This window comes from Hydra viridissima, unplaced genomic scaffold (genome assembly GCF_058129835.1).
Source record: "Hydra viridissima isolate aposymbiotic clone 2 unplaced genomic scaffold, HvirCarnegie_v1 scaffold_12, whole genome shotgun sequence".
In the NCBI taxonomy this organism is placed as follows: Eukaryota; Metazoa; Cnidaria; class Hydrozoa; order Anthoathecata; family Hydridae; genus Hydra; species Hydra viridissima.
This window is the reverse complement of record NW_028324311.1, coordinates 13,313,547-13,326,635: the sequence shown is the minus strand read 5'-3', so window position 1 is coordinate 13,326,635 and position 13,089 is coordinate 13,313,547. Positions and strand designations below refer to the sequence as shown.

The 13,089-nt window shown below is 29.9% G+C and overlaps 2 protein-coding genes and 1 long non-coding RNA gene across 7 annotated transcripts in view; 2 read left to right on the top strand and 1 right to left on the bottom strand.

Moving 5' to 3' along the window:
• The first annotated feature begins 122 nt into the window (after positions 1-122).
• LOC149881364 (cyclin N-terminal domain-containing protein 1-like) lies at positions 123-4,053 on the top strand. 3 transcript variants are annotated; one of them, XR_016445456.1, is made up of 6 exons: positions 123-413; positions 1,872-1,947; positions 2,622-2,787; positions 3,147-3,302; positions 3,493-3,707; positions 3,910-4,053. XR_016445456.1 is itself a non-coding variant. In XM_090068271.1 (6 exons), the coding sequence occupies exons 1-6, from the start codon at positions 230-232 to the stop codon at positions 4,000-4,002; spliced, it is 897 nt and encodes a 298-aa protein (XP_089924397.1). In that variant the 5' UTR covers positions 123-229; the 3' UTR covers positions 4,003-4,053. The 3 variants fall into 3 exon arrangements, 2 of the variants coding, with proteins under 2 accessions (XP_089924397.1, XP_089924398.1); XM_090068271.1 differs by having other exon boundaries at positions 3,147-3,309; XM_090068272.1 differs by lacking the exon at positions 1,872-1,947 and having other exon boundaries at positions 277-413; positions 3,147-3,309.
• A 1,280-nt stretch (positions 4,054-5,333) lies between these two features.
• LOC149881363 (uncharacterized) lies at positions 5,334-6,676 on the top strand. Its single transcript, XR_016445732.1, has 4 exons — positions 5,334-5,457; positions 6,117-6,145; positions 6,330-6,428; positions 6,542-6,676. It is a non-coding gene; the product is annotated as an uncharacterized LOC149881363 (long non-coding RNA).
• A 1,201-nt stretch (positions 6,677-7,877) lies between these two features.
• Positions 7,878-13,089, bottom strand: part of LOC149881362 (D-amino acid oxidase-like) — a 21,735-nt gene continuing 16,523 nt past the window's right edge. The window contains exons 7-11 of one of the 3 annotated variants that reach the window (XR_016445731.1): positions 12,375-12,451; positions 12,028-12,125; positions 9,696-9,813; positions 9,224-9,337; positions 7,878-8,971 (exon numbers count right to left, since the gene is read on the bottom strand). Coding sequence is in view for 1 of the 3 variants with exons in the window: in XM_090069115.1 (XP_089925241.1) it covers positions 8,870-8,971; positions 9,224-9,337; positions 9,696-9,813; positions 12,375-12,451 (411 nt within the window). In the remaining 2 variants the exon portion in view is untranslated. Of the gene's footprint in view, positions 8,972-9,223; positions 9,413-9,695; positions 9,814-12,027; positions 12,126-12,374; positions 12,452-13,089 lie in introns of all 3 variants that reach the window. The other 2 variants (XR_016445730.1, XM_090069115.1) reach the window with 2 other exon arrangements.

Here is a 13,089-nt window from a genome sequence, read left to right as displayed (position 1 = left end):
GCATGTTTTCCAATAACAGTAATTGATTTAATAAAACACATGCATATAAAAGTTTTCAAAAAATATGTGAACACTACAATTAAAACTTCTTTTTGATTTCTTCTTTTTTTTGTTTTTTTTAACTTTTTTTTTTTGTAATAAAATACTTGTTCTAGCTTAAAGTGAGATTAAACTCATGTTGATGAAATGAAACGTTGATCAGCTGAATGAGATTGATCTAAAAAATTTCATGACCTCTGCAAGCACTTCAAAGATCTTTGGCTCACCTCTGGAGTCTTTTTACAGCGTTGCAGATCTATATACAAGTACTGAGTTGTTAGAAGACTGTCTCAAAACTCTAGCTCAGAGAACACAACAGTTTATTGACGAATCAACAAAAAATGATGGAGCCTTCAAAACTGCAAAAGCTGCTGGTAGGGACTCCCTTATAAATTTTGAAGATGATTTTTGTTAGTTTAAATTAATTTTAATTAAAAAAAAAAAATCTAAAAACAAAAAATGCATGAACATCAAGTAACGTACAGTTCTGCCCCATTTTTGAAGGGACTTGAACTATCCAACCTTAAGGATGTTGATATAGTCATCAGCGTTCATTATTCCATTAATTTTCACTAATTCACCAACTCCACGAGCACAGAAACATCCCCAAAACAAGAGTTTTCCTCTACCATATTTAATGGTTGGTGTAAAATCTCGAGCACTTAATGGTGAATTAGGCTTTCTCCAAGTTTATCTTATACCATCTGATCCAAACATATTAGTTTTACTTTCATCTGTCCAAATCCAGTCATAAAAGTCATCAAAAGTCATGTGTGCATGAAGTTTAGCATAATTTAAACGAGCTTGGCGGGGGCGAGAAACTAACAATGGTTTCTTGATCTTTCTTCTGGATCGAAAACTAACTCTTTTGAGCTCTCTATTGACTGTCCGCACTGAAACATGAGTCCCATAGCTGTTTTCATTAAATTAGTAACATCCTTTGCAGTTTTAGACTCTCCAGAAGCAATTAAACGAGCGATTGTTCTTTAGTCTCTTGGTGTAAAAGTTTTCTTTCAACCACTAGTAGGCTTATTTACTTCTAAATTATTGAGCAATTTGATTTTATATATGAGATTATGAGACTTTCCGAACTCAGCTGCAATTTCACGATAAGATTGTCAGGATTTAAGCCTTTCCACAATATTTTTTTCTAGTTCAAGATTTATTTTCCTCATGATGATAATAACAATACTTTTTTTTATGTTTTGTAAACAAAATCAAACTTTAAATGATATTTAATCGTTAAAAATATGTGAAAAGTTGATAACTCAATCATTTTAGTCATAAGGCTATTAATTTATGTTGTATGCCTAATTAACTGTGGGCAAATATGTTAATTGCTTTCATTTGCGACAAAATTGTCACCATTAGCTCTTTACATAAAAATTTTAAAAAAAAATCCAATATCCTCTAAATTTAATAAAAAGCAATATTTTCATTTAGCTAAGTCTTAAATTTAATTAATAAAACTAAAATTTCATTTTTCTTTACAGCTTTTCTATTAAAATATATATAAAATATTTTTTTGTTCAAACATGGTGAAAATTTTGGCACATACTGTGTATATATATATATATATATATATGTATGTATGTATGTATGTATGTATGTATGTATGTATGTATGTATGTATGTATGTATGTATGTATGTATGTTTGTATGTATGTATGTATGTATGTATGTATGTATGTATGTATGTATGTATGTATGTATGTATGTATGTATGTATGTATATTATAGTGTATGATATATTTTTAGATATATTTTATAGCAAGTTTATGAATATAAGGAATTTGAGAGTAGTTTTTTTCCGAGCTCTAATTTCTTTCTAGAGCTTGTGTTCAATATATGTAAGAAGTTAAATATGCCAGTTGAAGTGCGATACCTTGCAGTTGAGTTATTCGACAAGTAGGTTGTTCTTTACAGTATTAGAAAGATGTTTTTAGTGTTGCAGATGCTTTATAGTAAGAGAAAGATTTTTATATAGTAACAAGTTAGTAAATAAAAGGTGTGAAGTTAAAAGTATTGTTAAAATCTTTCGCTGGATTCCCAAAGAATGTTTTTTTTACTTAAAATTAAGAAACATTGCACACGAAAGCTTTTTTTTTTAGTTTTCTAAATAGAAAAAAGCCTTAAGCAAAAGTATTTCTGTGGGAATTCAGGACACAAGTTTACTCCATCACTAGTAGTTTTTTCTACAGACAAATTACATTTCTAATCCACATTTCTATGGTTAGAATACTCGAGAACGATTTTCTTATTTTGACTTTTTTTTTTATTATTAATCAAAATTGTTGGTAAATTTTATTTTTTGGTTTCAAACAAAAAAAAAAAGTCACTCCTAACCTTATCTCTATATCGTATTTTTCCTGGAACTGGATATTGGGTCATCTAAGATGATTTTTTTTCCTGCTGTATATATTAATACTAAGATTTTGTTTTCAACTGATTTTCAAATAGCATTTTCTAGTTACGAATCTATAAATTTATTGCCATCATGTCAACATAATGGAGTATTACAAATTTAATGATTACGCATTATTTATCATGCATTATTTGATTGTTACGCATTATTTTAATAGGTTTATGACAAAGCACATCACTCAACTCCAGGAGATTGTTTGCAACTCTTGTAGCAATAATAAAAAAGTAGATTGGGCATCTGTTGAAGTCCGAGTAAATGATCAAGTACCGTTGAGGGCGATTAGCTGTGTTCAAATAGCCAGCAAACTTGTATCGAACTACAAGGTAGTATAAATTTATTATTTCATTTTCAGAATCGGTTTATAACTGATATTAAATATTACCAAAAAAACATAATTCTACACCAAGGTGTTTTTTTACTTTTCCCTTTTTTTAAACTTGTTTCAACTTTTTTGTTGTATTAACCGAATGGTTGTTGTTGTTGCTGTTGTTGTTGATGTTATTGTTTTTGGTTGTTGTTACTAATGTTATTGTCATTTATTTTTATATATATATTATATATATATATATATATATATATATATATATATATATATATATATATATATATATATATATATATATATATATATATATATATATATATATATATATATATATATAATTGTCGTTTATTTTTTTAGGCGTTGTCGCCATTAAAAGTAAAAAGGTTTTTATCAAATTGCGATATGCAATTTTCTATCGAATGCGTAATACGGTCAGAGATGCGGGTTTTGAAAACCTTAGACTTTCGACTGCCGTTTATTTCTCCGTTAACTCATATAGAAATGCTGTTGGAGGTCTTACGTGAGATTTTTTTTTCTCTCGATATTTAATAGCTTTTGTTTTTCACAACAACGGATAATCAAAGTAGTTTTAAAAAAAAAAAAAATTTGCATTTAATCTATTTGCGTGCCGTGTTGTATTTACTACGACTGCTACGCTATAACAATATTTTGAATTTGCAAATATAATATTTTTATTATTTAGGTAGAAATTGTCCTGGTTTGCATGCAACTGTTGTTCACGATGTTACCGTAAAACTCTTGGATGTTGTTTACATAGAACGAGATGTTATTTATAAATTGTTGAGCAAAGCAACTGGGGCAGAGATTGACATAAAGTTAATAAATGACAACTTTCTACTTGCAACTTCTATTATCGTTGCAGCAGCGTATATAGTTGACACTGAGTCAAGCGACAGTGTAAGTCAACCTTCTGAAGATTAGAAAACTTTTCAGATTCATTCTATCGTTTGCGTTAAAATTGTTTTTGATATTTGCTTTGACTAATTCCTTGTCAGTGTCAGTGACTAATTCCTTGTCATTGTCTGTGTGTGTCTATGTGTAAGAATGAGTGTGTAAGTGAGTGTGTTTTAGTCAAGCTTGCACAATTTTTCTTTTGCAGTTCATCGAACAAATGTCGCTGATTACAACAATTAAAGAAGTGGACATAATTATATTTTCAACAGTGTTAGTTAAAGTTGCTTTGGATTTATGATAAGCATGGCATCTAATAAAGTTCAAATAGTTGAAAAAATTTTTGAATAAACGAATTTTTAAATTTATAATCAAATTGGGGCTACCATTAAACTAACCTTTTAAATATAGAAAGAGATTTTAAAATGGACTTTCTCCTAGCCAAAATGACGATAATAGACCATAGCTCATAATTTTATATCACGTTACTTAAAAACTTTACCAACCATATTCCCTTCCTACTCGATTATACTGCATTTATCATTGTAGTTTGATTAAAACCTTGTTTCATTTTTTTTTTTTTTTTTTTTTTTTTTTGTTTACAAATAAATCATTCTTTTTTTTTTCAGAGTATATCCTGCTTTCATATTGTGCCTTTTGTTTTTTTTGGGAAAAAAGAGGGTAATGGAGTGAGATAAAAGCCATAAAATGGAAGCGACCTTACACTCATTTTTTCTACTACTTTGGTAGAAGCAAAAACGTGTAAGAACTGTTCCTATTAAGTGTGTCTGTTTTTTTAATTTAAACAGTTCATGTCGAAACTTAATACCTTAAAATTTGCGTTTGAAAATGTCTTCTTACGTTTTATCTAGCCGTACCACATGGAACTTGAAAAACTCTTAAAAACTTGAAACTTAGAACTTTAAAAACTTAAAAAAAGAACTTGGAACTTAAAAAACTTAAAAGTTAATCAGCTGTGAACTAATTAACGTAGTTGGAAAGAAACCCGTTATAACCTGATAGACCTGTTAATGATAGTAATATGTTGTCATTTGAATGATGAAGCATTTCTATTTTGACAACGTAATGAGCAGCGTTTTTTTCATGTTTTGACTGCTACAATAGATATCTAAGACTCCAACTTTAACTCTTTGCACTCGAGATTTTTTTGTATGACCAACCAGTAACTCGAGCGTACTTTTTTGCAAACGTGCACAAAAATAGATGACTTCAAAAAAATATATTTTTAAAAAAGTGGCAAAAGGTACATGCAAATTTTCAACAAAACAAATAGATGTGTTTAAATGACTTAAGAAAAATAAAGATAATTGGTTGATTGAGTTACTGAGGAATTTACCGTGTCGCCATTCGAGTGCAAATGGTTAAATAAGATAAAAACACCAAAATGAAGCACAAAAATGTCAAAAAAAAAAGTTTCATCTTACAAAATGATTTCATAATTTAAAATATCATGACTTTAAGCGATTGGTATGTACAAAAACTTCGTCATTTCGTCTACTAAAGAAAAAAAAAAGGTGCGGCGTTACAGCATGTAGAAAAAAAAGGGGGTTTTATTTTCGATAAAACTTTTATAGCCAATATTAAATTTAAACTTGTTTAAACAGATGCGTTCATAAGTTTATAATTAAAGAAAATGTTTTTTTTTTTTGCAATTCAAATACAAAAATGAAGATGAAACTAGTTCTGGTCTTGGTAGCGTATGCAACTTTAGTAAATGTAGCAGTCAGTATAAAAGGTAAAAGTCAATCTTTTAGTATAAATCAATTAAATAGCCGATTACAATAAATAAATTGAAGTTGTTCAATAAATGCTTGTATTGAATAATTTTAACTAATACAACTGTAAGCATTATTATTATTATCAGCATAATTATTATTTTTAAGCAATGATATATTATATATACTAGATGTCTAACTTCGATCCGAAATGTGAAGCCGTGGGAGCCATTTCTAATTCGGGCAAAAACGTGCATTTTTAACTTTTATTTCGCACGTCGGATATAGTTTTTGCCCTTATTACAAATGGCGGATATAGTTTTTGCCCTTATTACAAATGGCGGATATAGTTTTTGCCCTTATTACAAATGGCGGATTCAATTTGTAAACAAAAAAAGCGGCTTCACTTTTTGTCCAATAAAATCCCGCAAGTTAGACATCTAGTATATATAATATATCATTGTTTTTAAGTCTAGTTTACATTGTAAAAAGATGCTCACTTTTGAACGTTGTCGTTGCAAGATTTTGTTTTTTTTACTTCTCAGTTTATCTTTGCACTCGGGACCCCCTCTATCTTTGCATTTTAAAAAACGTGCGGTGTTAAACTCATTTAAAAACAATAAAAGTTTCCCAAATTCTGATTAACATACCACTTTGTTTGTACGGTGTCTTCATCTAGGTTGGGGCGATGCTTCTCCAATTAGTGAGGTAAAAATGTTTTTTTTAAAGTCCTTGTTGTGTTTGACTCCCTTAGAAAAAAATTGTTCGTTTAATTACTAAAATAAGTTCTTTTTTCATCTTATATATTATATCAATTGAAAATACGACCGAAAGTTAGTGTATTAGTCTATTCAAGATGTTTTGTACAAATACTGTTACTTTTTATTTTTAGTGCGCTAAAAGATTTGACTCCTGCATCAGTGAAAATACGCTCTTAAAAAAAGATTACTGTTATGATATGTTAAGCAACTGTGATGAAAAAGTTATGCAGGTTATGTCTTGGTCCAAACTTTTAATATAGTTATCTCTCTTAGATTCTGTTTTAGAATATTTTTCCGAAGATAAAAATTGAGTGAAATAATTATTTTTGTAATCTAATTTTAGTGCATTTCACAATTTCAAAAATGTTTGAAAAACCAATCGACGAGAAAAGAAGGATGTTCAGTTGCTTTAGATGCATGTTATACTGAAATTTTCAAAATTTAAAAACATTTTGACAATGTATATCTTATATGTAAAGCTGAAAGTTTTTTGTTTGTCCCTCATAGAAATCTACACCTTTGGATCTATCCTTACCAAATTTGGCATGGGGGCCTAAATTTCCAAGGGTTAGATCATAGAGTATGCTTCAGCGCCCGGGGCGTACCCTGGCGGTATCTCTCTTTATTGGGTCACCCCAGTTTACTATAGCAAGTACCACTGGCAACGAGAGTTTTAGAAAGTGTCTTCAGTAAAAATTCTTTTAGGGGTGGGTTTATATTTAAAAAATTTTCTTCCTCCCCTTAGAGGATACCTACTCAAGGTTACTGGGTACCTGACTTCAGGGCCTTTTAAAAAAAAAAGGTGAGAATTTCACAAAACATTTTCCAAAATTTTCAAAAGTTCAGTTCCCATTTCGTTCAGTAAACCTCCTTCCCCTAAAAAAAAAAATAAAAGTTGCTAAAAATATTTTTCAAAAAATTAAGTTCCCAAAAAATCCAGAGCTGAAGTTCGAAAGAGATCTCTTCAATTTTTTGCTCCAGAAAGAAAAACAGAATATTTTATATCAGAAGGTATTGACTGAAGCAGAATTTAGTTCAGGATTTATTTACAGTGATTATTTTTTCCCACTTGCGTTTTTGTTTTGATGAAGAATAAATTTTCTGAAATGATAAAGTTGTCATAAAAGAAAAATAATTAGAAAAAAAACAAAACAACAAACAAACAAAAAAGGTCAATTATAGGCGGCAACGGATCCCCATAATTGCATATTCATGCCGGGCATTGGTGGGTTTGTTAGTTGTGTGTAAAATAAAATCTATATATCTATAAATCTGTTTTGACACCCTAAAAGCAATTCTTAAAAAAATCGGCGTTGGTAAACGTCGGACAAATGTAAGATGCTACTTAAGTGTCCTTCAGTTTTTTTTAGAACAAGAACTGATATTTTAAACTATTCAGCAAGCCAATTAATTGACTTTCTGAATAGTTTAAAATATCAGTTCCTGCCCTTAAAAAAACCGATGCAAACTTAAGTAACATCTTACATTTGCCGTTTTCTTGAATGGAAAACTTATCCAAGGTTGAATATCTTATTTACTTGCCAGTTAAGAAATTAGATTCAGGGGGTCAATGTTATAAAATTAGATTCAGGGGGTCAATGTTATAAAACAAACACGAACATATTTGCGATAACTTTCTCGTACTTCACGAAAAAAAAAAAATCAAAAATACGATGCTAAAATTTTATCAACAATTTTCTTTAAAGATCAGTGAATTTGAGATTTTTTCTTTATTATCACGAAGATAACTCGTAATATTTTTTAAATTACCAGGATTGTATTTTATATTTTGGGAGAATAATCATTTTTCGAAGAATGATCGTTTTCACGAATTTTTTAGTATTATGGTCTACGTTTTATCGGATTAATCCCCGGAGAATAGCTTGCCTCTGGTCAAGTATGCCATGCGTTACTATGTCATGGAAGTTAGGTGCGTGTTCTATGCCATGAATTTAAACGCTTTAAAACTCTTCGATTACTTGATTATCTTCATTCAAATTCGACCGTCACAAAGTTATCAAAAATGGAAAAACTTCAGTTAGCGAAGCTCAGATAGCGAACCGTATGAACAACTTTGTTACGCTTAAAAGAGGTTTGCCGTTAATTTCATGTTTGTGTGGCTTCCTTTTCAATTGTTTCAGTTTTTTGAACTTGAATTTTAGTTTTCATCAAACCAAGGATTCGATGATGATTTTTTTTTATGAAGAGAGATTAACCTATAGCTTTTACTTCAATTTAGAATTTATAATTTCGAAAGATCGCGAAACGTTTAAAGCATCATTAAGTGTAATCACAATCTATAACTCATTTGCTTAAGTTTTCATCCACTCGGCCTACAGCTTCGCTGAAAAATTAAGTCAAAATATTAAAAACAAACACTTTACAACGTCGCCGAAGCTTCACGTTTTTTCAATGAGCTAAAAAACCTGCTTTTTCTTTCGTTACTATAGCAATTAAATCGGCTTCAAAAAGGATTTTCCCAAGACGAAATAGAAACAAATCTCCAAAAGAAGTGCAGGTCTCTTGCTCACTTTAAAACCAGAAGAAAGCAAATTTTTTAAAAAAGACTCCACCCAAATACTGCATTATATTATATTACTGTAATTATAATTAGAAAATAGATTTAGTAATGTCACCAACACTAACTACAAATTAATTAGCACGGTTGTCGCTAGATTTCAGCTAAAGACTCTTGTATTAACTTTACAGTTTCAAGAGCGCAGCCCCAATGAACAGTCAAGCCGCTACCTCCATGACCATAATTGTGTACAACCTAAAAAATAAAATTGACTTCCGTGAAAAGTAAGTTTTACTATTGCAAAGAAGATGAGATTTAACAGTCTAATAGAGCTCATTTAACTCTTAACTATTATTCTCTCGGGAGAAAGAAAAACTTCTTTTGTAAAATAAATGCTGCCATTATGTTTGATCAATGAAACATTACGAAAGACAGAAATTTTTTTTTATGAAAAACATGACAAAATCAAAAGCAAAATAATAACAAAAGTAATGATAAAAATACTACCTTCATAACCCTTTCTAATCCCGAACTTGCTTTTACAGACAAATTTTCTTTTTCCACGCGCATTGAACTCCTACAAGGACGTAAACCAACCCACTCCTCTAATATTTCTGCAGACTGAAATCCAATTCAAAAACTTTATTATTGCCTGTGTTCATGCACACGTTTGTACGTTTAATTGAGCGTTCTAAACTGCGGGTGAAAACAAAACAACTTTACACCTTAGAACAAGTGCTAAAGATTGTTATAACGATACCTACAAGCTTAAGCAAATCACACCAATTTGCAGATATGTCATCCATGGGTGACGCACTATGAGTTAATCTTAGAGGAAAGAGGTAGGGGAGAAGAGAGAAATATCCTACAATTTAGGGGAACGAATACTTTTTTAAAAGCTTTGTAGGAGAGGGTGTGTGGAATTGGAAAAGGGCTAGGGTGTGGCTAGAATGCTTGTGCATTAACTTAAAAGACTCACTTGTATACTAGGATAAATCGAAAATATCGTTTTCAGAATGAAATCACGGTCTTTCTCATTTGGAGTTAAATCGTAGTTATTTGATTGATTGGTTCCTCCAAGTATCACATAATCTTGGCTAGAATGAACAAAAAACTTACATAACTTTTATAGGTATAAAAACGCGATAAATATATAAATCTCAAAAAAGCATCGAAAGATTAAACTATAATTAACTAAAATTACTATTAATAATATCATTTACCAATGCGTATGTGACCACTAAAAAATGACCTGTCAATTGTTAATGACCACCTTTATGCAAAGCTTGATTGTCAAAACACGTGTTTTTAAAGTCGCGAAGAAAACTGGTGACGTTTATTTTAAGTGAAAGAGTAAAATTTAATTAAACGTACAGAAAACCTATAAATGGTTTAAAAAAATTAGAACATTAGAACCTAATGAAATGTATTAGGGTGGCCCTTAAAAATGAAATTGAAGACATAAGTGGATGAAGGCGTTATGTCGCAAAAATACAAAATTCAAAAACATGTACAACACATTTTTTTCATGAAATTAAATATTACATACACAATCTTAAGTGTTTCGTTACTATATCCCTCCATAAATATTAACATATCTTTGCTATATAAAAATATCTAGAACAATATGTGTTCAAAACTTTAACTCCTGATATCTCAGTTCCATATTGGTGTAACATAACACCTTCATCCACTTATGTCTTCAATTATCTCGTACTATTAGTCTTTTCAATTAATGGAAATAAAAAAATGTGTTACATATTTTTGCAATCGGACGATAAAGGGATAAAAATCGAACATGAAGTCCTTATTTCTAGTGTTGGAGTTGAACAGTTGCTGAGTGTTCCAAAACTGTCAGCTGTAACAGGAAAGGCACATAAATCTAAAATCTTCAAGTCTTTGAGAGAGTGGCGCATTGAAGATCAGATTTTGATACAACTGCATCAAATACAGGTTATCGATGATACTTGTTCATTTATCAAAAAGAAAATGAACGAAGATTTTCTTTTCTGGAATGTTGACACGTTATGAAAGTGGTATTAGGAGCTGCTTTTGAAATGACTCTAAAAGAGTTTTTAAAACCAGTGGCAATTTGTAGATCTTGAAAATTTTCTGACAACCTTGCTAGACCTATCAATAGAATTATTGGTGGAACTTTCTTGTTCACAGATGGATTCTAAACAGACCAGAGATGACTACGGAGAATTTGTTGAGCTAACAATCATATTTCTAGGCATACTGCAGATAATAGTTTCAAATGCCAGATGCCATGCTTGTGGCACAATCAATGTCTTAAGTCATCTACTAAATCCAGTGGTTCTTTAACAACCAACTCAGAATGATTACATCAGTAGAACACAATATCTGTGATCTTGCCAGTTTTTTGCGATTGTCTACCTCAAAGCCTTAATAATTGTACCACTTGCAATTAAGGCACCAATTATTAACATCAACTCATGCTTTTAAATTATCCATATGCATCCATCTCTCCAGCAACAAGTAAGAAGCTCATGCTTTACTCACGGACCTTGTTCGCTACTTGATGTTAGACTAACACCTGATTTTAAAAGAATACTGATTACTGCAATAGAAAATATTGCTCTCTAAACCCTTCAAAAATATCAAGCATATAGTCTGATACATTCGGTGCAACCTGCAAAAAAATGTCTGCAAGAGTTTTGCACTGTCAACTCTAAAAAAATTATCCCAGCAGACTTACTGTTGGTTCTCCTCTTTGGGGAAGAATTTGAAGGGGACACTCAAGTACAGAGGTTTTATAAGGGGGCACAGAGGTTTTAGAAGGGCTGGCAATTGTCAATGAAAGGGCTGAGTAATGTGCTGCTCTTATTCTAATTTTATAAAAGACATCAACCAAAGATATAAAATAACTTGCAGTATGCTAAGGGTCATCCTAATTTATACATTCTTTATGAATCATCTAAAGAATTGATAACATTTTGACAATTTTATTACCCTCCCCCCCCTTCCTTTTTTTTAAAATAATATTAAACTCTTTTTATAAACTCAAAACATTCCTATAAAAATTTTTTTTTGTACTTAGGTATTTTTTTTACAAATAATTTCAAATGAGAATAAAATGAAACAAATACTCATCAAATTACTAATCACTCAATTACTTATCAAATAACACATGATTAAGTCAGGTATTTGAGATGAAGATAAAAAAGATAAAATATTTAGCAAGAAACAACCATTAATATGGTTTAAGACAGGATAATAGTTTTATCAATCACCATGATCAAAGAATTTTAGAAAGTTGTTTTAAGAACTGTGAAACTATAACACTTTACCACTACATTTGGTGAAGCACCTTATCACATATAAAGCAAAACAATATTCATCATCAGGAAATCAGTAGATTACCAAGTATTCTAGCTCACTGGATGTACTAAAAGTGTATCAACAAACATTGAATTGCAATGATGTTAACAAAATAATAAATAATAATTGAGATATTTAAAAATTCTCATAAGTGCTTTACTTATAAAAACTATGGTTGTGAATGTGATAACACCAAATATTTATAGCACACAAAATAGTAACAACAACACTACTATACTTTTGTTCTTTTTTAGTAATTAAAGTAATTAAAGTAATTTTAAAGTGTAAAAATAAAGTGATTAAAGTAATTTCGTACTTAGGCAGGACATATGTACACATGTCAGGTCCAGTGTTTTCCATGATTAAAAATTCTTTTATCCACGGAGCTTTAACCTAACAAGAAAATAACTTCGGATAAACAACTTAGATAAATTATGATTTTAAATAAAAAAGAACTAAACATTATTATAGATATTTACATATATATAACTTTAAAAAATTGATTGGAATATGAAAAAGCCAAATTAAAAGTAGTTAATTTAGTTTTACATTAATTTAGATTTTTTTTAGTTTTATTTATTAATTTAATTTAGATTTAAACAGAACAAAGATTTTGTTCATGAAAAAATGTGCTTTAAAATTTCTAAAAATTCCATTTTGTTTTTATTGAGCTAAATAAAAAATGTTCAAAAAATAAGGCGTTTAATAAATAAATTTTTTTTTGTAAAATGTAATTGAAATAACTTGATTGCAGACTAAAAATTAGATCTCCTGGAATCTCAGTTTCTACTAGCAACTAAAATTGCTACTTTCTATGTTTTATAACAAAAATCTCAAAACATGTTAAAAACGTTTTGGTGCAATTGACCTGAAAAATCACTGGGTGTTACACATTAAAATCACACTTATGAAGTAAAAAATCAACTTGCGAAAGCGATTGACACATATAATTCTGGGTTCAAACTGGATTTGAAAAGTTTAAAAAGTTAAGATTTCTCATTCTAATGGAGCATTAAAAAACAATTGAAGAC